A 27,978-nucleotide genomic window follows, 5' to 3' on the forward strand; every position below is an offset into this window, starting at 1 on the left:
AATATTTTTCTACTCCTTACCTACCTCATTTTTCCTTCTTTTTTAATCTCAGCTAAGATATCGCTTCCTCAGAAAGGCTTCCCTAGGTTGGGTTCTTGTTATTTGCTTTCCCTAACAGCCTTTTCCTGTAGCACTTACCACAATTGTAAAAATAATTATTTGTGTAAGTATAAGTTTAGTATTTATCTTTCTTGGGCAGCCTCATAAAGACAGAGTTCTAACTTGTCTTGATTATTACTGTATCCCTAGGACCTGATACAGTATCTGTCATACATAGCATAGTAATTAGGAGCTTGGGCTCTGGAATAAGACAGAAATGATAAATACATTCAGGTTCTGCTATCTGGTGACATTGGGCAGAAGCCCAGCCTTCTTAATTTTGAAAATGGAGGCAATAGAGTAATCCTAGCAGTTTAAATGCCTTCCTTAGGCTTTGACATGTAAGGTACATAGTCGTGAGACCATGTATCAGGGAGTGATACGCATTTTTGCCCTGCTGTTACTGAGAACAGTTAGTTTGAACCTTCTCTATGGTTTGAGGCTTAGGGTATTAATTCAACTGCTTTTTGCATTTCTAAGGAACCATAGCGCATATATGTTACAGATGCTGCGTTGTATATTGGGAAAACTAAGAAATGGATAGATGAAGATGAAGGACCTGAAAAGCTCCTTACCCCCTCCTGTTACTCTCGACCCCACATAATTTTTTCCCCTTTGTATTTGGACACTGCTGCTTTGAGGTTGTAGCATTCTGCCGTTTTCCCCTGCATTTTGCTCCTTCTCTTCCTAGTTCATTCTGAAAGAGAATAACATTGCAGAGCTTCACGTTTAGACAAGTATGCTTTCTTACTACATTTAATCTGTTTTTAAAATGTGTGGTTAAGGGAAAATATTTGAATAGCTGTGATATATAAAGAAGCGGAAGTGATTGTCCATTATTTCCATGTTTGCAAAAGTCAGAAAAGGAGCTTTTATTTATATAAGGATTTGTAAGAGAAGATCTGATTATTTTTTGAAGCTTCAGTAATTCATTAAACATTAATAGGGCAAATAGATTGGGGGGAGGATTCCAAGGAAAATGGAAACAGTGTTGCTACTATTGAAGCTATTACTGTTTAGTCTGAAGTCAGATAAATTAATGGTTCACTATCTTTACCACCTGGTGCATTATTAAAATATAGGTTCCCTGACTTACAGTTTTGTTCCCTATATCTGATAAGGACAGGCAGTAGGAATTTGCAAGTTCAGTAAGCAGCCCAAGTAATTCTGATGAATGTGGTTCATGGACCATACTTTGAGAAGCCCCAATGTAAAAAAATTAGACAATGTCCTAAGAACTTAAGTGAGGTCTCTATGAGACACTGTGGGAATGCAAGAAGGAACCGATGAATTGCCTGGAGAAGTCTGAATCTTTAAAAATGAGTAAGATAAGATGAAATGGGGCAGTTTTTCTTCTTTCCTCCCCCGTTGGGGCAGATTTCTACTAAATCTACTGATTCCTTGAGTCACATTGCTTTTGAATACAGCAGTTTCTAAAGTGTGTTCCTTTTGGTGCTTCCAAACTTTCAGGCCACTAAGGCGGGTGCAGCATCTATGATTCACTACATGGTTCTGATATCAGCTCGCTTGGTGCTACTCACTTTATGTGGATGGGTACTTTGTTGGACCCTCGTCAATCTCTTCCGAAGCCATTCAGTCCTCAATCTACTTTTCCTTGGCTACCCGTGAGTACTCAAGTTTTACCATTTTATTAGTAAGTTTTTAAGGAAATTATTTGGGTCAAGCAAACAATAGTATAAAAATGAGGAAGATGAAATTCTTCAAATATGAACCAAAAGCTCAGAAAATATGAAAAACCCATGGGTAGGGTAACCATATAATTATTTTTTATACTACGATACAATTGGGACAGTAGGCATGAACCAGGACTGTCCCAAGAAACTTGAGAGGTATGGCCATTCTACCAATGGAGAGCATTTAATTGGTGCTCTTTATCAAATAAAGCCTGCAAATACTGCCTATGTTGGCACAAATGGTGGGTAATTAGTTCAATGAACTGGCTCACCAGTCTTAGCTCTTGGTCAGATTACTTTGATCTTTGGGTTCATGTAACAGGAATAAGCCCTGTGCGCTTAAGTCCTTTTTTTTTCTTTTTTGACGAGCATTTTATGATGGAAATTATTTTATTTTATTTTATTTTACTTTATTTTATTTTATTTTATTTTTTTTATGATGGAAATTTTAAACATGAGATTGAAAGAATTTTTCAGCACACACCTGTGTTACCCCACCTAGATTCCATCCATTAATATTTTACTATAATTGCACAGCACATAACTGTCCAACTAGTCCTCTGTCCATCCATCAGTCCATCTTATTATTGGTACATTTCAAAGTTAAATTGCAGACCTCAACTTCCTCCAAAATAGGTCAGCATATGCATATCAATTACTAGAATTTGATACTTGTTTACAGTTTTTCTTTTGAGGTAAGATTCATACATACAATCAAATTCATAAATCTGGTGTATATTTGCTGAGTCTCGATAAATGCATATACCTGTAAGTCAAACCTCTATTCCAGTGTACAACATGACTATTATCCCAGAGGTCTATTATCCCAGAGGTTCCTTCATGCCTCTTTCCAATCAAACCCATCCTCCACTTCCCAGAGATAATTACTATCCTGATTTTTCCCACCATAGATTAGTTTGCCTGTTCTAGCATTTCATATAAATAGAACCCTACAGTATATACACTTTAGTTGTAAGGCTTCTCTCACACAGTGTGAGAATTCAGAATAGTCAGGAGTGTAGGGATCAAATATTCCAGTTTATAGAATAAATCATAAGCAGATAACCAGTTTTCAGTGATTCAGAATGTAACAAAATTTACTTAATAAGATATATGAGGCACTGAAGTCTTCTGATACAAAAATGTCTTAGATAGACTAATGATACATAAATAAGACCCTCAAAGGTCAGGTGATCTAGTGAATTCGCTTGGCTTATTTTGAAGGAGTGGGGTGAACAAGGAGTCTCAAAGCTAAGTGGGGATAAATATTGTTGCTTTTGAGAATCTTCCATGTGTCAGTAATGTTTCATTGTATGAATATATTAAAACTTATTTATTCTGTTGAATACCTGGGTTTCTAGTTTTGGGCTATTACTAAAAATAAAACTGTTAGGCACATTCTTATATGTCTTTTTTGTAAGAAATCTTTTCATTCTCTTGAAAGAAATACTTAGGAAAGGCCTTACTAAGCCATAAGGTAGAAGGATATATGTTCAGTTTTATAAAAATCTACCAGACTTTTTCCCGAAGAAGTTGTATCATTTTATCCTCTCATCAATTCTGTAAGCATTCTGGTTGCTCTACATTTTTATCAGCATTTGATCTTTTCTGTTTTTTAAATTTTAGCCGTGCTGATAAGCGAATAGTTGTATCTTGTTACTGGCTTTTAAACTATTCTGCATAGTTTAGTTTGTATACCTTGGGCTAATACTTTCTTCATTGGATATTAGTGGATAGCTACCATTTATTAAGCAACAAGTTCTGTGCCAGGTGCTGGGCTAGGTGTTTATAAGCATCACCTCATGAAATTATCACCATAACCCAGGAGGCTGTGTATTTAGTCTGACATAACAGATCCAAAGTACTAGTGGTTTAACTGAGAAGTTTATTCCTCTCTTCTGTACAGTATGTGTATAAATTGTCTTGGATAGCTGTGGCAGCTAGATCCGTGGTGTTGGGACCCAGGCTCCTGCTGTCTTTCTTGCTCCACCCTCTCTAGCAGGATAGATTATAAGGGAGGTTGGAAATTTGTGTCTAGTAGAACAGCTGTATCTCAACTAAAAATTCTTTTGCAGTGGAAGAACAGGAGAATGGTGGCTATTGGCAGACAATTAGTAGGCTTTGCCACAGGTAAAGACAGATAAAGAGATTAAAAAACTTTCTTATGGTTAGTTAGTGAGAAAGACTCAGGTCTTTTTGATTCCAGAGCTCTTATCAGCACCATTACTCTAATTAGTAGTTCTCAAAATGTGGTTCCCAGAACAGTGGCATCAGCATCACCTGGAAATTTTTTAGAAATAGAAATTCTCAGAATCTACCTCAAATCTACCGAAACAAAAACTCCAGAAGGTAGGACCCAGCAATTTGTCTTTTAACAGGCCCTCCATATGATTCTTGCTAGCTCAAGTTTGAGATTCATTGCTTTAGATAACCATTTATTTTTTTATTTTTTAAAATTTTTATTTATTTATGATAGAGAGAGAGAGAGGCAGAGACACAGGCAGAGGGAGAAGCAGGCTCCATGCACCGGGAGCACGATGTGGGATTCGATCCCGGGTCTCCAGGATCGCGCCCTGGGCCAAAGGCAGGCGCTAAACCTCTGCGCCACCCAGGGATCCCCTAGATAACCATTTAGAGTGCTGAAATGTAAGCACGGATTTAAATGGGTAGTTACATAGCATAAAATCAAGGTCTAATCAGAGATTATATGGGCAGAGATGGCAGGAAGAGTCTATTGGTTGTGCTACAATAGTTCTAATTATACTACTATTTGTTTTTCCAATTATACTGTTTAAGGCAGTCATCAACCTAGTTCATTAGTATTATCCTTTTTCCTACAAGATTAGCTCTATATTATAAGCATCATTTTTCATGATTCATATTTCTTATAAGGTGTATATATTTTACATCAGTTTCTATATTTCTAGATTAATGTTTTAACTGCTTTGATTTCAAATGATGTCATTATTCTGTTTCTCAACAACAGCTGGTTGAATCAGTTAGGTTTAACTGTATTTGATTTGAAGGGCTAATTATGGATACATCGAGGAATATTTTGGCCAGGTTTAAAAGGATTACCATATCAAAATGGCTAGTAAACTTTTCCATTTCGATTTAGGAATATAAAGAAACTTATTTTTGAAGGCTCTCCACACTCTTGTAAAACAATGAAATAAACATATAATTTAAACAGATTTAATGTTTAAATATATTTGCCTTCACTTTTTAAAAGTCTAATAACTTAAATTTTAAAAAGTGTGAGAAATTTAACATATTAGGCAATGGCAACTACATTTTTATTTTCTTGTTTGTTCATAGGTTAAAAAAGGGATTCTTTTCTGCCCCCCTTTTTTTTTTTTTTGGATTCTCAGCTAGCTTCTCAGTTTGGGGTAGTTTAGTCCAATGACTAATGGTTGTTGCTCTTAGGTTTATCTTGAATCTATCTACTGCTCTCTGTAACCTCTGCTATTATGTTCTAAACCTCTGTCTGGTTTTCTGGTGATCCATTCTTGCCCTCCTTTCCATTTTCCATTGTAACTGTAATGATTTTCAAAATGGAAGTTGGATCATGTTACTAACCCTTTTTAAAATTCTTTAATGAATCGTTTCCTTTACCCTCTTCATCTTACAGAGCCCTCCAAAGTCTAAGCCTTCGATACTATACTGCCTTTCTAGTTTCTCTCATTGTACCCTATATCAGTTGTCCATTGCCATATAATGCTGTAATAAACAACTGCAAAACCATGGTAGCATACCACAGTATGTACTTACTGGCATGCATTGGATTCAGTTGGAAGTCAGGAAGCTCTCCTGGTCTTAGCTGGGTTCAGTCATACTTGTGGGATTGACTGACTATCAGTTTAAGTAACTAGGACAAGTCAGCTCTGCTCTAGCAGGCTAGGCATGGACACATGAAATTGATCGAATGGCATGAAAGCAAGCCCCAGTGTGCAAGCCCATTTCAAGCTTCTGATCACATCATGTTTCATGGTGGGCCAAGAGGTCCATGGGCCAGAACAGGTCACACTGTTGAGCCCATTGTGGGGATAAGGCAAGGTCACTTCATACACAGAGTGAGGGCTGTGCAGTAAGACTACAGGAAGAGTTAAGAAATGGGACCATTATTGCAACCTGCCACACACCCTAGCACCCTAGCCTCTTGTCTCACCTCTACATGTGTAGTTTGTGTTTCAGCAACATTGACAGGTTTCTCTGGCCTTCACAGTTTTGCACATGTGTGAACTCTGCCTGTTGCCTCTGTATTTACTCCCTCCCACACTACTACTCCAGGGTACATTCACAGTGGGTCCCAGAGCTGCTCTCTTACTTTATAACAAGCTCATTCTTTCTCCCTCTATAGAAAACTGTGAACAGGTGAATTTGTTAATATTTTTATAAAATATATTACTAAATAGGATGGATATCTTTGTATTTGCTATTTTTCTTTAAAATTTTTTTAAAAGATTATTTATTTATTTATTCATAGAGACACAGAGAGAGAGAGGCAGAGACACAGGCAGAGGGAGAAGCAGGCACCATGCAGAGAGCCTGCCGTGGGACTTGATCCAGGGTCTCCAGGATCACACCCTAGGCTGCAGGCGGCGCTAAACCGCTGTGCCACCGGGGCTGCCCTGTATTTGCTATTTTTCATACCTGAATTCATGCCTGCAAAATGACTGTTTTATTTACAATATGTAAGTCACAATGTGGACATTACTTATGAGGACTGGGGAAAAGTATTTTAAAAGCTTTAAGGAACCGAGGTTGAAATAACTATCAGAAATTATGAAAAGTCTCAAAAATATTCAGTCCTTTAACCAAGTTATTCTACTTATAGAAATTTATTTAAGGTACTTCTAGAATTGTTTTCATTAATATATCAAATATTTACTTAGTACCGACTAGGTTTCAGCCACTATTCTAGACATCAAGGATATAGCAGTGAATTAAGCGGACCCAAATCTCTGGTACACTGAACCTACAATGTAGTAAGGGGAAGATAGACCAAAAAACAACCAAAAAAAAAACCCACCCAAATAAAAAACCTGATAGACATGTAAAATATATGAAGTGGTAAGATCTGTGAAGAAAAATAACTAGGCAGGGGGAAGGGAACTAGGAATGCCTGTAGAATTGAGGTGGGTGATGTAGTGGGGAGGCAGAGGAGCCCCTCATTAAGAAGGGGAAATTTGGGGATCCCTGGGTGGCGCAGTGGTTTGGCGCTTGCCTTTGGCCCAGGGCGTGATCCTGGAGACCCGGGATCGAATCCCACATCAGGCTCCCGGTGCATGGAGCCTGCTTCTCCCTCTGCCTATGTCTCTGCCTCTCTCTCTCTCTCTCTCTCTCTGTGACTATCATAAATAAATAAAAAAAAAAATTAAAAAAAAAATTTTTTAAAAAAATTAAAAAAAAAAAAAAAGAAGGGGAAATTTGAGGTGAAGGGCATGCCATTTGAAAATTACCAGATGACACAGAGATCATGTAGGAAAGTGCTTATCCATGCATTCATATGGTAATGCAAAGTAAGAAACTGCTGGTTTCCAACAAGAGAGAAACAGGTAAATTATGGTACATCTGTATGAGACTACTAGTATTTTTTAAAAATTGTTATAGAAAAAATGTTTAGTGACGTGAAAAAATGCTCAAAATAGGTACCCATACATAAAAACACACTCAAAGATACAAAACAGTTTATACTCTATGAGGCTAAATGTATACAAGCATGAAGTCTGTGCACCCAGTTGTAAAAATTCTAAAAGTGATCGTTTTTACATGTTTTCTGTTTTGTCATTGTGATTTTGTATAGTCTTCTGTTATTCTACAGTGAACGTGTATTGCCTTTGTGAGAAGAAATTAAAGAACTTCCCCAATAATGAATTTACCGTCAGCAGAGTCCCTGTTTATATTATGTTCATTCTGGTAAATGACTGTTTTACTAACATAGTTACCAGATTTGATCTATGGTGACGTCTGTGGTCTCATTATCATATTTACTGTTTTCTGCAGGTTTGGCGTTTATGTTCCTCTCTGCTGTTTTCACCAAGATAGTAGAGCTCATCTTCTTCTCACAGACTATAACTATATGGTTCAGCAGCAGGCTGTAGAAGAAAGTGCCTCAACTGTGGGTGGCTTGGCCAAATCCAAAGACTTTCTCTCCCTATTGCTGGAGTCTCTAAAAGAACAGTTTAATAATGCCACGCCCATCCCCACCCACAGCTGCCCCCTATCTCCAGACCTTATCCGCAATGAAGTTGAATGTCTGAAAGCAGATTTCAACCACAGAATCAAGGAAGTTCTCTTCAACTCCCTCTTCAGTGCCTACTATGTTGCATTTCTCCCCCTGTGTTTTGTGAAGGTAAGTGGTTACTTTTATGTGCTTCCTGGATTTGTGTGTGAATGACATAAACTGGGTATTTCTTATTTAATCCCCCTTTTTTCTGTCTCCCCTTTGGCAGCCTGGATGGTGGAGTTCGGCTGCATCCGGAGTGCACTAATACCGCTCCTGGTTGGCGGATAGGTATTTCCATATATGTGATGCACCCGTGGTGGTCCCCTCTTTTTTTCTTTTTTAAAGTTTTTTTTTTTTTTAATTTTTTTTCCAGTTTCCGGGGAAAATAAAATTTGTGTTTATGATAGAATCAGTATGTAGTAGCTTAAGAGGATTGAGATTTTAATAAAATTCAGCCTACCGTGGTTGGTCTTAACATGGTTAATCAGGAGTTTCCTTGAATTTAATCTAACCTTTATCTAAATTTCAATTTACTTCAGTAGAAGAGAGAAATGGTCTGGATGTCACTTGGGCCCAAAATCTTTTGGGACATTTTAGTGCCCTTTCTTCACCTATTGAGAAGCACATCTGCAGCCGGAGTGGTCATTTACAGAGGGCACTCACTTCTTCTAGAAAGGAAGCACTTAAAATACAATTGCCTCTCCCTCCCAACCTAATTCATACAGCCAGAAAGTCAGGTTGAAGGATTTTGGAGGACTCTGCTCTTGAACTTTCTGCACGGACAGCAGGACAACCCATGCATGTGTGACTCAGTGTGGCATTTGTCTGCAGGGCGTATGTACACGCACCCACCCCTACCTTCTTGCTTAACAGTGCATGGATCATTTCTCTCTCTTCTGATCTCTTCCAGAGTACCCAGTACTATGACATGCGCTGGTCATGTGAGCACCTCATTATGGTGTGGATCAATGCTTTTGTCATGCTCACCACACAACTGCTGCCGTCCAAATACTGTGATTTGCTACATAAATCAGCTGCTCACCTGGGCAAGTGGCAGAAGCTCGAACATGGGTCCTACAGCAATGCTCCACAGCACATGTGAGTAGCCTAAAGGGTAAAACCATATAACACCTTTCTACATGCTGCTGATCATGTTTATTTGCTTTGTATGTCATTCTTGTTCTTGGCTTTGAACATTAATTTTTTGTTTTTTGTCTACATGGATGCTTGTCATCACTCTAAACTGAACACAGGGGACATTAACTCATTCCCACCACCATCCCCAGTCCCTCCTTAAATGCCTCCTACCTTTCAGCTGCCCGGTTACCCTGGAGTGTATAATTTGTTTCCCAGGCTGTAATAATGGAGTTTTCTTTCAGTCTTAACCCTTTGCCCAGATTGACAGAGTCATGATATATTTTTAATTCTCTTTGGAAGATTGTAAAATTCATCTTTTCTTCATTGCCACAGCTTAATAGTTGCTAGCTAATCATCTCACACTCAGGCAGCTAAAATTTGCTTCTCTCATCTTTCCTTTCTAATACATGTAAATTTGTTCTAGTAATTTTCTTTGCTTGCATTTTTTATTATTTTTCCTAAACTTGCTAATGAATATTTCCCTGCTTTGCCCATATTTAATGAAAACTGTCCCTAATTGAGTTCTCTGTGAGTATTCCTCTCATTGTGTCCCCTTATCAGTCATTTCTGTGCATGGTCCCTATGATCCAAAGTGGTTAACTTTAGAACCCTTTTGTTCTCTCACTTCTGAGCCCTTTGCCATACCTTCCTCTCAGACCTGGACCATCTTCATCTTCCTCCCTTTTATAATTGGAACATTTCACAAATTTCATCACCTAGAAATTCTTTCCTAATGAAGTGGGACAGATTGAGGGGACTTTCCCCTTCCCCTCTCCCCCTCAGAGTCATCCCTTCAATTATCTGCCTTGATGTCTGATACAGATTAGCACAGGCCTTCAAGCCCAGGAACTGAAAGAGATTGGGCCAGGCTGAAAAGAAACCTGACTGTGGGCAAAGGACAAATTTCAATAAAAATTGAAAATACAATCCACAGTACTAGTACTGTACATCTTCAGGCTCCTGATGGCACATGGCCATGAGGTGTATCATCACTTTAATGCTGGTAAGTGTGAGCAAGGCCGACGGAACATTTTCTGAACTGGGAAAGCTTTAGGGTGCTAGACCTTTTTTTTTTGTTTTAATATATCTAAAATGTTATCCCAGTTCTTACCCTAGGAAACTAACCTTTCCAAAATCAGGAAGAGATGAATTAACTTAGATTTTTTTTTAAAAAGCTTAACCTGAAGATCCCCATCCCCACCCCAACTCCATCACATTGGTGCTGGAAACAATGAAGCTTCTTCCATAACTTCTTTTTGCTAAAGAAACTTCTATAAAACTAAACCAAGAAAGCGGTAAAAAGAAAAGTATGTGTGTCAGTACCTTGTGTGTCTCTGTGTTCTGTATAGCTTCACGTATGTATGAGGCATTTGAAGTATGTGACAAATAGACTGATTTTCTATACCTTTGGGTGATGTAATTCTGCGGTAAACGTCATGCGAATTTGACAGCGTGTTCATTTCTCCACTATTCTTACTACTATGCATTTTCTCTTGTTTGTTCTCTCTAGCATTTCCATCAATATTTTTGCTCATTTGGGATTGAGGTGGCAGTCCACTTGCTTGCACTCGATTTTCTAGCTCATAGGTGCTTTACACATTAATTTCCTAAGCCTCAGGTCCTGTGACACTGAGTTAACTATCACTTTGCAACCTCTCTACTATAGCAATGAAGTTATAAGAACAGATCCTTCCTAACTTTCCAGTTTGACTATGCAATTACTATATTCTCAGAATTCAGGCAGATGAAGCTTTGAATACTTAATTCCTTCCATAGAAATGTAATTGGCCTTGCCAGACACTGTCTTATCTGTAATTGCCAATATGCTAACGTTGCATTTTTTTCTCCCTTAGTTGGTCAGAAAATACAATATGGCCTCAAGGGGTGCTGGTGCGACACAGCAGATGCTTATATAGAGCCATGGGGCCTTACAACGTGGCAGTGCCTTCAGACGTATCCCATGCCCGCTTTTATGCAAGTACCACTTATTTCTTTTCAAACATAAACTTAGTGGTAAGTGTTAGGAGGCCACTATGTGTGTAAGCACCTCGCACAGTGTGTAGCTCATACTAGGAAATTAATACATGGAATTATTACTACTACTATAATGCCCCTTGTCTTTTGGAAATGTATTCTTCCCTTTTTAATCTTACAATTTTTATTTTTAATAGTTTAGTGGGATCCTTGTTATATTGTGTCTGTGTATTCTTAAGTCTTATTTAATATAATAATAATGGTTTTGTTTTGTTGGGTTTGAGTTTTTGTTTTATTTTGGGGGCTGTTTTGTTTTTGTTTTTGTTTTGAGTTTTTGTGGGGGGTGGTATTTGTCATAGCACCTCTTTAAACAACCTTGACTTCCCTTCTGAAAGTAATACAAATGCCATGATGTCTGGCCATTTACCTTTTCCTGGATTAAGAGAAAAAAGGCTTAAAAAATTTAAAGGAAGAAGCAATAGATGTCCACTAAACTCAGTTTCTGTTCCATTTGAATTTATGCCTTGGATTGTGTCCTATTTGATCTTTCAGTTTCTGGAAATTCTGACTCTAGGAGGCAGAAGTATTTATTTCTAGCTAGAAAGGCTAGCTGATCAGTGTCAGTGGGGGAAAGAAGGTGCATTCAGGGGACTGTTCATAGTATTGCCTTTGTCTAAAAAAGAATTGTAGATCTTTTTTGAGATACTTTTTTTTTTTTAAGATTTTTTATTTATTTATTCATGACAGAGAGAGAGAGAGAGAGAGAGAGAGGCAGAGAGACAGGAAGAGGAAGAAGCAGGCTCCACGCAGGGAGCCCAAAACGGGACTCGATCCCAGGTCTCCAGGATCACACCCCGGGCTGAAGGCGGCACTAAACTGCTGTGCCACCAGGGCTGCCCTTTTTTGAGATACTTAAATCTCATTCTCACTCATTCCCAGTTCCTTGTGAGGGTATATGGACTTTCTGTTCTGCAGATGTTTGCTGCTAAGGGCCTTTCAGTTAAATACCGGGAACTTCACAACGCTGGATACTTGTAAATACTATGGGGGGAGGGTGTGAGGCAGGGGCAGAGTGGGGGCTGGGAGGACCATGGGCCAGGTACAAAGTTGAATGAGGAAACTACCAGCAACTCCTTCTAGACTCCTTTGGAATTGCCTTAAGGCAGAGGAGTAGACTTAAGTCACAACTTGTAAGCATTTGGTTTCTAAGTGGTATATTTAACTCAATCAGCTGTATTCCATAGGCCATTAATGGCTTCTGTTGACCTTTGCAGTCCCCTTGAAACTTGTAATAAGCAGATATTCTACTGGAGTTTTCTGTTTGAAAAATAAGTATTTTTCTTGCTGGTGTATTGGACAGCTGGAGAATCAGGTGAAATCCAAAGAATAAGGATTAGGGAAGTTAGCTTATTACTGATTTTGTATGACCAAACAGGTAAATCAGTGCTTCTCAAAGTGTTCTTTGGGCCACTTGCATGTAAATCACCTGGCTCACTCTTTAAAGTGATTCAGAGACCCTACGCCAGACTTCTAAATCAGAACATCCAAAGGATTCCAGGAATTTGCAGCATTTACATATTTGGAAATGATTCTTAGGCACATTGAAATTTGAGAACACTCATTTAAAATGTGCCAGTTGGGACACCTGGGTGGCTCAGGGGTTGAGCGTGTGACTTTGGCTCAGGGTGTAATCCCAGGGTCCTGGGATTGAGTCCTTTATCGGGATCATGGCAGGGAGCCTGCTTCTCCTCCCTCTGCCTATGTCTCTGTGTGTGTCTCATGAATAAACAAATAAAAATCTTTAAAAAAATTTTTTTAATTGGCTTATAAAAAAATAAATGTGCCGACTACCTATAGCTGTTACAAGTTAAAACTCATCCTAGCCTTTCTACTCATTCAGTTTATAGCTTACTGGCACATTTAATTTTAATTGTTGTTATATTTGCCACAGAAACTCCCATTGCTTGAGTCCTTTTGGAATATTAATTCTGAGCCTTTCTTTCTTTTTTTTTTTTTTTAAGTCCATAGAACTTTATTCATTAGTAGCTAGAAAGAATGCCACTCAAGGCAGCTCACTATCCATTTATGGTGTAAGAAGTTTCAAGTAAAAGAAAACACACTCAGAGTGGCTTAAAATAATTAATTGTATTATCTCACAAACAGGGAAATCAGAGGAAGGGCAGTTGATTTAGAGTTTGAGGATATCACCAAGGACCCAGGGTCATCCCATTTCTCTGATTTTATATATATATATATATATATATATATATATATATATATATATATCAGACTCTGTGCAATGCATTCTCTAAAAGGAAGCAATTGACTTTAGCAGTTCTAAGCTGTGTATCCAGATATAACAACATCCAGGGGAGAAAGAGAGAACAGGTCTTAATAGTCCTGCATCTCTTTCTTAGAAAAGAGGGAACTTTTCTCCCAAAAAATCTCTGGTACTGGATATTTTCCACTTGCACCTCCAGACCCACTTGCCATCTTCTAGAGCTTGCCTTATGTGCAAGGAGGGTAATCTCTCTGATGGCATCAATGGGCTCCTTTGCCCATTTGTTGCCAGGTGATGTGACCAACAGGAATCATTGGCAAGAAACAGAAGGATGGAGGAGAGTGAAGTCAAGGTATTAAAATTCCTAGCTTCATTTCTTCTGGGTGAATTCTGTGCCAGTTTTATACATGATATTACTGGATATCATATGCTATAACCCAGGTTAAACATTTTCTTCCTCCCAAAGAAGGACCCAAAGAACCTGGCTGACTAGAAGAACCTGGCTGACTACCTTTCAGAGGTGTTAGGATGATGTGACTTTATTCTCAGATTTGAAGTTCAGGTCTAAATTAGTTTATTTAGATCTGATATACTACCATTGCCACAGTTTGCAACCAATGACCTCTATCTTTCTATTCATAATATGTTTTTATTAGTAAACCAGAATTTAGCCATTTAAAGTGAAGAGTGAAAACAGTGAGCAGCCATGTTTTTAGCCAAACTCTAATTCTGACTGATTTATCCTTCCTTCCTAATTGTCCTGTGTACTCTACTTCTCAATATCCAGGGGAAAAAAAACAAAAAAAAACAAAAAAAAAAAAAACCAGCAGAAATACATGGTGTAGAGGATTTGAGTCAGTGATGATGATGGATAAACAGTTTAAGGGAACATTAAGAAATTATTGTTTTGATATTTCAGTTTGTAATGCTTCCCGCGCCCCCACCTCCAGCCTTGTCTAGTGTGTTTATGTCTCAGACCAGCCTGTAAACTAACAATGATTTTTGCTTTTTTTAAATGGTTCATTTTACATACTGTAAGTATCTACTTATATAATGTCTTCACTTTTTTGCCTCTTGACTTGCAAAGTCTAAGATATTTTCCATTCAATTTTTTGTCCAGCTCCTGTCTTAGATTAGTGTACTTTTTGATCATCTCAAATAAGATATATACCCAAGATATAACTTAAGAAAATGTGTAGAGGCAGTTCTTTTGGGTATAATGCTCTTTCGTGTCTCAGGGCATTAAAATAAAATTTATTTCATTATTCCTTGAACAGAGAGGAAACAGTTTGGGTCTCTACAGCAAGAAATAGCCTGATTGATGTTCAGTAAGCAGATCCATGTGTTACTGATATAGGAACCTATAAATATGAAATTATTTTAGGAGAAAAATGTGAGAATAACTACTTCGCTTTTCTGTGAAATAATGTTTTGCTTTTTAACTTCCTTACAGTTTCTATTTCATCGCCCGTTAAGGCTGTTAAATCTGCTTATCCTTATTGAAGGCAGCGTCGTCTTCTACCAGCTTTATTCCTTGCTGCGGTCGGAGAAGTGGAACCACACGCTTTCCATGGCTCTCATCCTCTTCTGCAACTACTATGTTTTATTTAAACTTCTTCGGGACAGAATAGTATTAGGCAGGGCATACTCCTACCCACTCAACAGTTACGAACTCAAGGCAAACTAAGCTGCCTCTCAACAATGAGGGAGAACTCAGATAAAAATATTTTCATACGTTCTATTTTTTTCTTGCGATTTTTATAAATATTTAAGATATTTTATATTTTGTATACTATTATGTTTTGAATGGTGGGAAGGGTAAGGGATATTAAATGTATCCACAAACAAGGTGATGTGATCTTTCATGTGTTAGTACATTTGAATAATACACAGGACGAGAGGTGTTCCTCTCCAGTAAAGAGATTGATCTGTTTGTATGGCTGTGGAACAACTCATTCATTTATGAACACCTCTCATATATCACTTGATACCGTACCTTTAGTGTGTCTGCTTTCCTTCCAGTCCCTTGATTATCTTTAGTCCTCATTGGCCTTCCTGCTACAAAAAGGGAGATCAGTGGAGTTGCCTGACAGTTGCCATTCTCTTTCTTTTTGGCTGCCTAATAGTATTGGAATACATGGGGCACAGAGTGGGTTATAGTTCTGGGTGGGAGTCTTTGTTGCGTATCGGTAGCAAGCATTTCTGTGTAATGGGAATGCAGCATTTTGTTCTGCCCAATGACATTTAAAAATACTTAAGAATCAGCTGCTATCCTGAAACTCAGAGGATATAGCTGTCATTTTCCCCATTCTTTCACTTCTTTTGCCTCTTAAGATTTTTCTTTAGTTATTAGGTGTTTGAAATAATACTTTGTAAGACAAAGTCTTTAGAGTGCTTGCACTCACGAAGGAGGAGGTGTATGGCTGGACCAGTGGGAGAAGATGAGTGCAAATGCCATGTGGGCTGGAGTATGGGCAGGTTGAAGATCCTGATTGATTAAAAGAATGGGCAAGTCTTGGATGCAGTTTGGGCAGCAGTCCACCTACAGCGGCATGTTCGGAGTTACAAGCAGAAGTGAAATAGAAGAAGTTACCTCTTTGTCCTCTGATACTTTGTGCCTAAAATGTGTGTGTTTTTAATTTCAAATTCCAGAACCTCTATGTTTGTGAGCATTACTAACCATTTTAGTCCATGTCTGTGTTTTTGAGAGGTGATCTTAGTCCATTGATGTGACTGGTCATCTAAATTTCTGAGGCCTTGAGAGCCTGAAATATATTCTCATCTGTTTTCTGTGCTTGGTTTGGCTTTTTTACACTGTGAACTTTTTGATGAAACACAATATGACTTATGAAGTAAAAAGACCAATCGTAATTCATAAACTGGCTCTGAAAACAGTTCTTGCAGAAGAGTTCCCAATAGGTTTTCAACAAGGGCAGCATGATGAGGGGTAGGTGTGTGTGTGTGTATATATATATATATATATATATATATATATACCCAGGGTAACTGCTATGTTTAAATTAACCATGGTTTCCTTAAGTATTTTGATGTGTATACTTTTTTTTTAAGTTCTATTATTCAGCAATCAAGCTAAGTCTGTTCAGCTATTCAGCAAATATATGTTGACCACCAGGCACTATGTTAGGCACTGGGGATATAGATAGCAGTGAATAAGAGATACAAAGGCCCTACCCTCTACAGAACTTGCAATTTGGGGGTTGCAATATGTGCTGTAAATAAATTTACATCTAATGTCTCCTGGTAGTAATAATAAATGTAAAGAGAAAATTGGGGCAAGAGATAGAAAGTACTAAGAGTGGCATTGCTAGGAGGCATCTTTGAGAAGATAATTTCTGAGCAAAGAGCAGAGCAATGAAGCAGTACTGAGCCATATAAATAGTTCTGGGGAGCATTCAGTAGTAGCAAGGGCAGTGGCCTACAGTGGGAAAAATTTAGGTATATTGGAAAACTAGCAAGGTAACCACAGTGTATTTTGTTGTTTTTATAAATGGTTCAGCCTAAATATGGTGGTTCTTGGAGTGAAGGGGCGGCAGGAAAGTTGTCATTTCAGTATTCTTTCCTGAGGATCTTAAAGATAGGCTTTCTTTTGTCCTAACATCTTGATGATGGGATTGACAGTTAAAAGCAAAATGGGTGGTCTTAGCGCAAACGTGTCTCATCAAAATGGCTCCGAGTTGGTTCTGCCTCTGAAACACAGCCCTGATAACTGATTAGATAACAGACTACTTTTGTAAGCTAATGCCCCCACCCCATCTGGCTTGACCTGTCTTTGCCATATCCTAAACTAGCACAGGAGGACCAGATGCCAGGCTGGCTAAAAAAAAGGAAGTATACAAAATAAAAATTAGTTTTGGCTATAAGAATTGCAAAGTGCCTTCCTCTCTTTCCAGATATGACAGCTGGATGACAGATATTTCTCTCAGGGAGATAGCTTTCAGTTCAACATGCTCCTATACACTTCACCTGCCCTTTTTTGGTGCCACATTCAGATGGGGAAGAGAAAAATTACTAGTTACCTATGTATCCTATTATGCATCATGTGAGAGAAATGACATCTTTGCTTAGTGATAGGAGATGCATACTCAGTAAAGGGTGGCCTTTTGGTGATTGTTTATTTACTGGGATATTAAGTGGTGTGTGGAAAATGGTTTGGCAAAGATCATTTGGGTGAACTTTGGATACAAAGAAAGGAAGGTGCTTGGTCAGTTTGGGTGGCTTAAGGTAGGTAAGTAGAGGAAAGTAGTTGACAGGGATGGGCATGATGGGAATGTTCCCCAATATCCTGTGTACTCTGGTTCTATGTTCTATTCCATAAGCTGCTTTCCGTAACCTATCAATCGCCACCACCACCACCCCTCCCCCATTTCTCTTTACTGAGCAATTATTATGTACTGGACACTGCTGGGTGCCAGAAATAGTGATGTTTAGAGTTGATTAATAGAAGGCTGGTAAGTAAATCAATAATTGTAACACAAAGGTGTTCAGAAAGGAAGTATATATACAAGATACAGAGGTGATACAGGAAAGAGTTATCAATTTTGGAAGCTGCAGCAGTGTCAGAGGACTTCACTGCAGCAGTAACACATAAGCATTTTAAAGGAGGACTGGAAGTTTACCACATAAATGAGGGAGATGGTTCATGCAGTGCAAAAACCCAAGGCATGGACTTGCACTAGTTCTTAACTACTTCAATGATGCTAGAGAAGTAGGCAAAGAATAGGTTATAGGAGGACTTGGATTCCACATTAAAGGGGTTTAAACTTTTATTATAGGTCACAGGTTCTTAAAGGTGTGATCCCCAGACACGACATCAGATCTACTAAGTCAGAATCTTGAGAGTAAAACCCAAAACTCTGCCCCTTTCACAAGTACTTCAGGTAATTCTTAAGCGGACAGAAGTCTAGGAACTGAAGACCGCTAGTGAAAGATTTTAAATTTAGGACTTATGACCCAGAGAATTCTCAAATCAAGAGTTCTCAAAATATGATCTCTGATTCTGCAGCAGCAGCATCACCTAAATGGGAACTTGTTAGAAATGGAAAGTTTTAAGCTCCCCCCCCCCGCCCCCCAACCAAGTCACAAACTCTGGATAGAGCCCAGATGTCTGTTTTAACACACTCAAGGTGATTTTGATGAGATCCACTGTCCTATCCTAGACAACTTTGGCAGCAATATGTGCAATTGGTTTGGAGAACAGACAGATGTCAATGAGACAGTAGGGAAATTAGTTAGCCAACCATTTAAAAGGTCCATGTAAGAGAAGGTGAGATGGTGTGGGGTGGGGTGTCACCACTCTGGGTGATGGGAAAAGTGGAATGAAAAGAGAAGTAAGGACAATTCTGGTGAATAACATTTAAGAGCAGAGGAAGAGGAAGCTTTCAAATGAATAAGACTAAGGAAATGGACTTCTCAGAGATGAGGTGAACTAGTGTTTCAAGGAAGAAATGATCAGCAGTATCAAAGAAGGAAGTCAAGACAGAACTATTAAATTTTGTTACTAGATCATTGGTGATTGTATAAGAGAAATTTTAATGGAGCAATGGGGGCAGGGGGCAGCAGCTGGTCCAGAGTAGCGAATGAAGAAGCAGTGAATTAGAAAGTGTTCTTGGGAGCCCCTGGGAAGGAGGAATAGCAAGTTCTGTGAGCTAGAAGGGAGGCTTGATACATACATACATGGCTTAGGAGAAGTGCTGGTGGGGGAGTGGGGGTGGAAGAAACATCTGCCAGCAGAAGCTTGTGAAGTAAGAGGCAGTTTGGTGGCATTGATTTTAGGAAGAGGCTTAGAATAGTGGAATAGCTTTTGTGAGTTTTGGGAATGAAGGTATGGCTGAGGTGATAAACCATACATTTCCAAAGGTGCTCCTGCCACGGTTTTACAATTTTTCTCTGGTCTAACTCAGCAGGTAAGTAAAAGGGTGGAGACAGGTGGTATGAGACCTGGTCCTAGTTTGGAGGTTCACCAAGCAGGTTTAGCTGAAGTGGTCCAGGGAGTTAGTGGTGCCGGTGGGAATAGTTGAGATGCTGTACTTTGATGTCTGGAAAGGCTAGGGAAGGAAGAATGAAGTCCGGTGGGGGTACTGTCGGAAAGGTAGAGGTAGGCCAGGCATTAATAATCCTGAACAGGCAGAAGGAATAAAGGAGCAAGGATAGAAGTTCTCAGAATGGAATATAGGAGTTTAGGATCACAGAGTTCTGGGTTGTGAAACAGCATAATGTGTAATCCTGAAGGCAAATGGCCAAACTGAAGAGAGGTTAAAGCTGTAAGCAACTATGCCAAGAGTGTGGAGGGGGTTTTCCTTAGCATCACTGAACTCGTCCAGAACAATGGTGGAAACCATTGTGCCAAAGCTCAGTGCCAAAGACCGGGAGACAGTGAGACACTGACTACATCATGGCGACAAAGAATGGAAACAGTTAAAGTAGCTGGATTCCGTGAGTTTGGGTAATGAGAGATTTTTGTAGGAGTTGGGAAGAAGCAGTGGTGCGGACATAGAAGCTGGAAACCAGAACATCATCTCAGCAATTTGTAGTCTGTGTAACAAGGGAGAAATGTAGGAACAGGAGTGCCCTCAGGGGAGCGTCACCTTTTAAGGAAGCCCAGGAAGTGGAAGCAGCATTCAGGGAAGACCCCAGGGCTGTGAGGAGAGAAGACTCCAGAGGAACTGTAGGAGTGAGGGCAGCTGTGTGCTGCCAGCTGGGGGCAGTGGGCACAGATACAGGAAAGAGAAACAGCTGAGCGGGAGATCTGGGAGTACCGAGGAGGATAAGGCATTTGGGGCAGTAACTATGGATGACGGGAGCAGGCCGGGGTGGCATAAAGTTCTAAATAGAATGTTGTCGCCAAAATGCTAGTACTTTTATCCCCTTGGCAATGGTGTTTCTCACTGCAACTATCACTGTTTTTCCTGAGGACCTGTGATTTAGACCCATTGAGTGCCCCTCTCCCCCGTTTTTTGTGATAATATATGCCAGGATTCTGCTTCTTTTTCCCCAGAACATCATTAACATAATCATTCAAATGCAAGAGTAGTCCCCTTCGATTGATTCAAATAAGAGAAAAACTGAGTTCACATCGGTTCAGATGGATCCACATAACTCCAAAAGCTGTGGACTTTTGGGGAGCAGTAGCTTTTTTTCTTAGTTTTCATGACAATATCCATTGATTTATAGTGGGTATCTTAGGTAACATGTATGATTGTAACAGAGAAGTTGCAAATATTTGACAATTATTAAGAGGTAAAATAACAAAAACAAGAAAAATTTACTGAAGCAAATCATCAGGACTTTGGCTGTGAGACCCAACCACGAAGTAAAAACTAACATCGAACTAGAACAACGAGACTGATGCATATAATCTACTTTTCCTACTACTGACTCTGGTGACCCCAGGTCCTCCTCTAGTTCATAGTGCCATCATAAGCATTATCCTTTATATCATTTATTAGAATAAATTTTTAAAGCGTAACAATGTTTTAATTACACTTAAATGTCTCTATGGATAGGTTTAATATTTATACTTCTTTAATCAATAGAAAAAATTTGATTATATCTTTGGAAACATATTTGTCGAGCTCAACAAACAAGCTGAAACCATGTGGATTTCCAACAGACTCCTTTGAAAAAGTGCTTTACCTTGCAGAATTATAAGCCAGGAATTACTATGGCATTAAGTTATTGCAAAGCGTCGTGATGCATCCAGTAGACCACATGGCTGCATAGTTCGCGGATTTCTTAGACTTAGCTACATCCTCCTTCATCCTCACAGAGACGTGATTTTGCACTGCTCATGACCCTCAAGGCTGCTGAATGACTTACGGTGCGCCAGCCCATCCGTGGTGGCCCCCAGTTTTACACTCTCTGGACCAACACTGATCTCAGGCAGTCGTCCTTCTTCCATCTCCTATGCCTCTCCCTGCTTGGAAAGGTGCCCGCTCCTTCTTCTGGCCTGACTGCTAAAGAAGGTATTGACAAAGGAGGACACATTCTTTGTCATTCTACATTTTTAGCTGACCTTCTGCTGGAAGTGCCTAAAAAAATTATACTCCTGAAAACATTTAGCCCCAAGATTCATTTTTGTCATCAGATAGGACAAGCCATTGTAGAATGTGGTCCTACTCAATCCTGGTGGGAACTGGACCTGTCCTGAACCTCTCTCGCTCCATTCTAGACCAGTGAGTCTTATGTTCCCCACTACCTCTTCAGGCAGCAACACGAGACCTGTGTAGACAAATGACTGTACCACCCAATTTTGGTCAAATGTGATTAGCATGCGGTGAACATGTGACATGAAAGTAACATCTTATCTTGGACCTATGACTTCATCATCAACAGGAGTTAACCTATTTTGTGATGATGGACATCTCTAAAGCCCCCTCTCTAGGAGCCTGGAATGCTGACATGAAGTGGCTCATTAGCAGAGATCCAGCAGGACTTCACAACCAAACCAATTAAGACCACACATAACTTTAGAACTATTTGTTCTTAATTACCACTCTCACATTTTTTAAACAACCAAAGCAAAATTCTCAATGCCCGAGTGTCTCCCTAGTACCTTCTATTGGATTTGCCATTGTGTTTAATTAAAGCCAATAGGTAACTTAAACACTATTAACAATCCTATTAAAAGATGGTAGTTGCTACAGTTTTCCCTTTCAACTTTCATTTGGTAATGGTTCTAAGTCTTGCTCCCATTTGTTTATGGACCGTTTCACTTGTTACCACTTTTTTCACTTGCTCCCTTTTTTCATTAGACTCTTCAGGGATTTAAGAGTTCTAAGGTACCCAGTGCAATACTACTAAGCTCTTGATAAATATTGTTGAAGATGATGATGCTTACATTTTTAATTTCCCCAGAATCCAGAATTTTGGCCAATATTTTGAATTTTAGGGCTTTAGATTAGGCTGTCTTAGTGGGGTTCTTGGTGAAGTCTGTCCACATTCCATCTGAAGCAAAGAATAAAAACCAGATTCCCTCTATCTGGTCCATTTTGCCCCTCTCCCCCCAAAAAGGAAAAAAAATAGTTGGCCTGAGAGGGCCATTTTGCCAATAAATATAGCTTATTATCATTAGCAACCACTAAAACTGAAAGAAAACAGTAGGAGATGCATACATTTCATTTCCAATTCACCATTTAAAATCAACCACCCATTTTGAGGAATGGTAACTGATTCGAAGAAGCACTTTGAGAATCTGATTTTGCAGCCCTTTGTAGGGCACCATGCAGATCCTCCTAAAACCACCAGCCCTTGTTCTGTCCCTCCTCTGGATGGAAGCAGGCAATTTGATTTCCATCCAGCCATTCTCAGAGGGGTCACTTTTCAGTCCTAAATGAATGACCAAATAGGTAATCTCGGGGCATTTGAGGGAACAATTTCAGGGGGAAAAAAAAATGTGAGTTCTCTCTGCCATGAAATGGAATTTCCTCAGCGTCAGGTTAGCCCAGCCCACAGGAAGTTTATGAATGTGTTTGTGACAGTTGACAGGCTGGGCTATAGTGAAGAAGTCCACATTTAGGCCGCAGGGCACTAATCAAGAAGGTGAGTCAGCTTCCACAGCCTTCCAGATTGACTGGCTAGGAGAGCTCAGAGTAGAGAGTATCTCCAGACAGTTGTCATTGTGTCTCTTGATGGCATCCGCATACCCAAACTCCTGAAGATGACGCTATGAACAAGAGATGACAGAGTCGAAGGAGCAGGGCAGCCTTTGAAGAATCTGCCTGGGCGCCTCGAGCGGAACTCCCTATATGAACTTCATGGCTTCTCAGTCTATCCCCATATAAAATATATCCTCTAAGTGTTACAAACAAAAATTCAAAATCATCATAAAATAGTTTAAATATTTCGTTACTCGGTTCAGAGCTCTGATGGTGAAGCAAAGTCCAGTTCCTTTCTTCCTTTACATTCTAACTAGAACGTGGTCTTTATCAAAGTGTAGACACCATAGTGCACTGCGATGGGAGAAAGCCTATCTGCCCACATTTTCTGATAAGGCAGGAATGTACTTTCCAAATCTCTTGAACATGGCCTTTCTCATCTGTCACCACTATATTTCTTCACCTTGTTTGCCAAGGAGGAAAAATGCCATGCCCTAGGACGTCTTTTTATGGGTTGACTTCTCATTGGCTGCTGGTCCAGGGTCTCACTCACCTAATGAGAATGGAAGACACTGAACTGCCTCTTCACTGTTCCTCTTGCTCACACACCTCAGTGCCCCCTGAAAGTAGAGCTCATTAGCTGGCCTACCAGTTACCCTTGACACAGATACTGGCTTAAAAGGCATAGCACTAGATTTCAAAACTAAGGCTTATCAGGGAAAAAGGGAGAGAGGAATATATATCTGTTGTGGGATATCGGCTTTTAATTTCTTCCCAGATGAGGTAAAACTTCAGTTCGGCCTTGGTTGTGAGGTCTGCTGAGAGGTACTGCTAGTCCCTAGAGAAATTTCTGCAGTGACAGCTTGTGAACAGAGTTGAGCCGGACTTGAGCCTGAGAAGATGTGAATAGGGCTAGAAACAGGTCTCTCTTAATTTGTTCCTAAATAATAAGATTGTTGTCTTAGAAGGTTTGAAACTATTGATACCCTAATGGGTTTTGCTTTGAGAAGGGCTCTTGGGAAGCCCTTTTGAGGGGAGCACCAAAAATCTGCCAGCAGGTTATATTAGTTTTCCTTCCTCTCACCAGCTGAAAAAAAGAAAGAGTCATTGGAAGTTCTAAATAATTGATATAAAATCAGATTGGTTTATTGCTTCTGCTTGCATATAGACAGGAGAAAGGCAAGTAGGAGGGCCTGGGGTGGTTGGTGGATGAGGGGTATCAGGGGGGAGAAAGGTGCCTCAAATCTGCTCTGAGTAATGGAAGGAGAGGGAGAAAGGGAGGCACCCACAGGCTAAAATGAAATACATTTTCTGCAGGCAGCTCTCACCGAGTGGTAGTGATGGCCACCCTGCTAGGGCTCCCTCCTTATCCTCTCCCGTACTCCCAGCCTAGTGTGGGAGGACTGGGAAGCTGAGCCAGAAGTGTTTTCTACTACTGCCCCATCGATTGGAACACATTAGTGCAGTTCTTTAAACACATCGTGTGGTCCTACCTATGCATGGGGTTTTCCTCTATGATGATATCCTGCTCACGGACTGATTTGGAAAGCACACAGATCACTACTCCATACCTAAGTGAAAAGTCAGCACATTGCACTGAGGTAACCCTCAACTCAGCCCTCACCCTGCCCAGCTACTGGATTTATAAACCAGAAGTGAGGATAATGGTAGAGTCCCAAATTAACAAAAGCCACAGCCAGTACGAATTTGCCCTCGTGTATCGATTCTGATTTTCTACGCTGATTTATGGAACCATCTCCAACAGGTCTGCAGAGATTCCAGGGAAAGAGCATGGGTAACCTCACCCACTTGGATCTCCAAGTGTACATTAGCTTGCACCTCCAAACCTGCTTCTGTTTTGGAGTGTACACTTCTACAAAGTTTATCAGAAAACTGATCTAAAAGAAAACATGCTTTAAGGAGCATTAAAAAGCGCGAAGTAAAGAGGAGGCCTTCAAACCTCAACAGCAACATTTTCCAACACGGGCAAAGGATTTTTCTTTCTTTCAAAAGACGCGTTATTTTAGCCAACTCTCAACGATAATAGATAATGACAATGTGGGAGAAATGCAACTCAGAATCCCAAACTCAGTGGAAGCAAGCACTCCATCTTCTTCCCCTACCTGACCTTTTCCCACCTGCTGTTATGGATTTACGTAAATTTCATCCCTGGGTCCTTCCCTTGACCTCTCTTCTGGCAAATGGACTAATTAATAAATGGTCAGAAAGCTGAAGAAAGAAAAGAGGCCAAAATAAGCCCAAACTTGGATAACCTATTCCTGGAATAATGGCCACGCTGGCCCTGAAATAACTTCCAGAGGATGAATCATGCCACTTTTTTCCAGACACCAGCAGGTGAACTGATGTCATTCTATTTGCCTCCCACTTCTTCCATCCAGAATCACTGATCTCCGCTGGGGCTGGTAAAAACAGCTGGTTGAGGTCTCTAGTCTTTGGCCATTCTTAGGGATGGTCATTTTATTCCTAAGTGTAACCCCTTCTGGTGTGACCCATGCGTTTTCCGCCAAATCCCCACAAAGAAGGCCAGGGGAAACTGTCTGGGTGGGACTTCTGATAGGGGACAGGAGAACCTTGGAATCTGTCACTGTGGATGAAGGGGGAGGGTGGTCCATAATGGGGAAAGGAGGACTGAATAAGATTAGGCTCTGAGGTCTTCCTGGCCTTGACCTGTGGAAAGGTTTAGAACCCCCGGACGGTCGCTCTATTTTTGAAGAAAGAAGGTTGTCTCCGGATGGCTCTGTCTCTGATGTGCGCTTTCTGCATTGCACTGTTGCATCCTGGGTGGAGAGCAGGTTAGCCAAGACTGGTTCTGGAGGAAGGGTGGGTCCCTCACACATGTGGGATGTAGTGGTATCCATTGGCAAGGACTCAATGGCTCCTGTATCTTGCTTTGGCTTCTCTTCTTTTGGGCTTTCCAAGGAGACAGAATCCTCTCTGGCAGATCTCTGAGAGGTCCCACCAGTTGAGCTGGGTTCCTCTTGGCTCCTCTCCAGAGGCTGCCCTCCACTGTCCCCTGAGCTCTGAGAGGGCAGGGGCTGTGGGATCTGTGTGTATTGAATCTTGGGTGGGATGACTGGGACTGCCCTAGCCTGGCACATTTTGACCATGAAGGAGGTTCTCACAGCTGACACGCTCACAGGAGCTGAGTTACGGCGGCCTGTCAGGGCATGAACAACAATGTCCAGGTCCTGAGGGTCCTGGGAGCAAACACTCCACGGGTCTACTTTACAGTGAGATGAGGTCATCCATGTGACTTTTGTGTCTCCTGGCTCAGAGAGCTGCGTTCCAGGTGAACCGAATGAGGCCACATTGTCAAACCGGAAGAGGTCAGTGATGGGAACAGCGGAGTCCAAGTTGAGAGAAGAAGGCCTGTTTTTCCCTTTTGGAGGCCCACACTCAGTGCTCTGCGGCTGTAACTTTGGAGGACGCTCTCCAGGTGAGGAGCTGTCTTGCACATGAGGTGAACTCTCCTTGCTGCCGTCTGGCCCAGGAACCCCACCTCGCTCAAGCTGAGGGCTGCTCTGCTCATGGTGTGTCCCCGGGTCCTCTCCTGCTAGGCCGACAGGGATGATTTCGGCTGTTTGGGGCTGCAAACCACCCGGTCCCTTCTGGCTGGGAACAGCCTCTGTCCCTTTTGGGCCAGAGAACTCTCTGAAGGACCTCAGGGTTTTCTCGTCCCATCCAGTAATCTCTCTCCTGGGTGCCAGAGGCTGCAGAGGGTCGCAATTCCTCTCTGCTTCGAGGTTGGCACAGCTGCTGGAGGACGGAGCCTCAAGAGTCCACTGGCTCCTACCCGTGGTGGTTTTGCCATCTAGAGAGTGGCTCTGACGGAGGCCGGGCCTGTGGGGCAGCCTCTTCTCCAGTCGGCGGCCCTGGGCACCCTGCACCTGGGCCTCTTGCACATCCTTCAGGGTGGGAGAGTGAAGGGGACTCGTTACCCACTGGGGCTCCTCCCACGGCTCCACCATCTCCAGGCCATGCTGGCCCATGTCGGTCACAGCTTCGTCTTCGTCACAGTCTGAGGGCTCCTGCGCGGAATGGGCCACCTCCCCGACTGCTGGTGGGGAGCTCTCCGCCTCTCCTGTTGGGCTCCCCAAACCAGAGCCTTTTCCCTCAGGATCCGGAGCAGCATTCTTTGAATTTCGCTTTTCCCTTTGTCCTCGAGGGGCCTCCTGCCCCGGGCACCGGCGAGGGGCCCCCGGGCTGCCCCCGGGCTTCGGCAGGTCTGTGCAAGCCTGTGTCCTCGAGCTCCTGGACGGGTCTGCTTCCTCGGGGCTGCCCCTTGGTGGCTGGATTCGAGGCGCCTCCTCCAGAGGAGTTGGAGGGGGGGCAGCAGGCGGGAGAAGAGGAGACAGCTCCCCCGGGCCTTCCCGGTCCACCTGCGCTGGTGGAGAGGCTGCCCCAAGAGGAAGTATTTCCAGAGGAGCCAGGCCGGTGGGGTCCGGCCGCCGGCCCTTCTCGGGCTCGGGCCTCGGGAGGATGCTCGCACTCGGGCCCGGGCTCGGGCTCGGGCTCGGGCTTGGGCTCGGGCTCGGGCTTGGGCTCGGGCTCGGGCTTGGGCTCGGGCTCTCCGGCTTTTCCCTATTGGCTGCCGAGGAGGCCCCCTGTGCGCTCTGATTGGTCGGCTCCCTAGTCCCCGCCTCCGCGGGGGTGGGGCCTGCGGGGGGACCGCAGGCTAAGCTCACAGGGGGCTCCGGGGAAGCCAAAGGCCCCGGGCAGGACCCCACGGTGGGCTGGGCGGGGCCGATCTTCAGAGCAGGTGGTGGCAGTGACGGGAGCTCCTCCTCGGATTCAATGATCTTCAGCTCCTGTTGAATCTCGGGCCAGATCAGGGCATTGGCCAGGTCATCTTCATCCTGAAAGACATCAAGAAACGGATTATTTTAGAGCCCAGGGCTCGGGGCACGATTTCCCAGTGACAGTGAAGGG

The 27,978-nt window shown here is 41.6% G+C and overlaps 2 protein-coding genes across 3 annotated transcripts in view; one reads left to right on the plus strand and one right to left on the minus strand.

The window, feature by feature from the left end:
* TMEM39A (transmembrane protein 39A) overlaps nucleotides 1-16,289 on the plus strand; it is a 34,376-nt gene extending 18,087 nt beyond the window's left edge. For both annotated transcript variants that reach the window (XM_041766254.1, XM_041766246.1), the window contains exons 5-9: nucleotides 1,570-1,724; nucleotides 7,800-8,148; nucleotides 8,933-9,120; nucleotides 11,013-11,133; nucleotides 14,868-16,289. In XM_041766254.1, coding sequence (XP_041622188.1) covers nucleotides 1,570-1,724; nucleotides 7,800-8,148; nucleotides 8,933-9,120; nucleotides 11,013-11,133; nucleotides 14,868-15,101 — 1,047 coding nt within the window. In that variant the 3' untranslated portion in view covers nucleotides 15,102-16,289. The remainder of the gene's footprint in view (nucleotides 1-1,569; nucleotides 1,725-7,799; nucleotides 8,149-8,932; nucleotides 9,121-11,012; nucleotides 11,134-14,867) is intronic.
* Nucleotides 16,290-18,173: 1,884 nt separating this feature from the next.
* The window catches only part of ARHGAP31 (Rho GTPase activating protein 31), a 115,642-nt gene continuing 105,837 nt past the window's right edge, over nucleotides 18,174-27,978 (minus strand). The window contains exon 12 of the mRNA XM_041766232.1: nucleotides 18,174-27,905. Coding sequence (XP_041622166.1) covers nucleotides 25,395-27,905 — 2,511 coding nt within the window. The 3' untranslated portion in view covers nucleotides 18,174-25,394. The remainder of the gene's footprint in view (nucleotides 27,906-27,978) is intronic.

Source organism: Vulpes lagopus, chromosome 1 (genome assembly GCF_018345385.1).
Source record: "Vulpes lagopus strain Blue_001 chromosome 1, ASM1834538v1, whole genome shotgun sequence".
Taxonomy (NCBI): Eukaryota; Metazoa; Chordata; class Mammalia; order Carnivora; family Canidae; genus Vulpes; species Vulpes lagopus.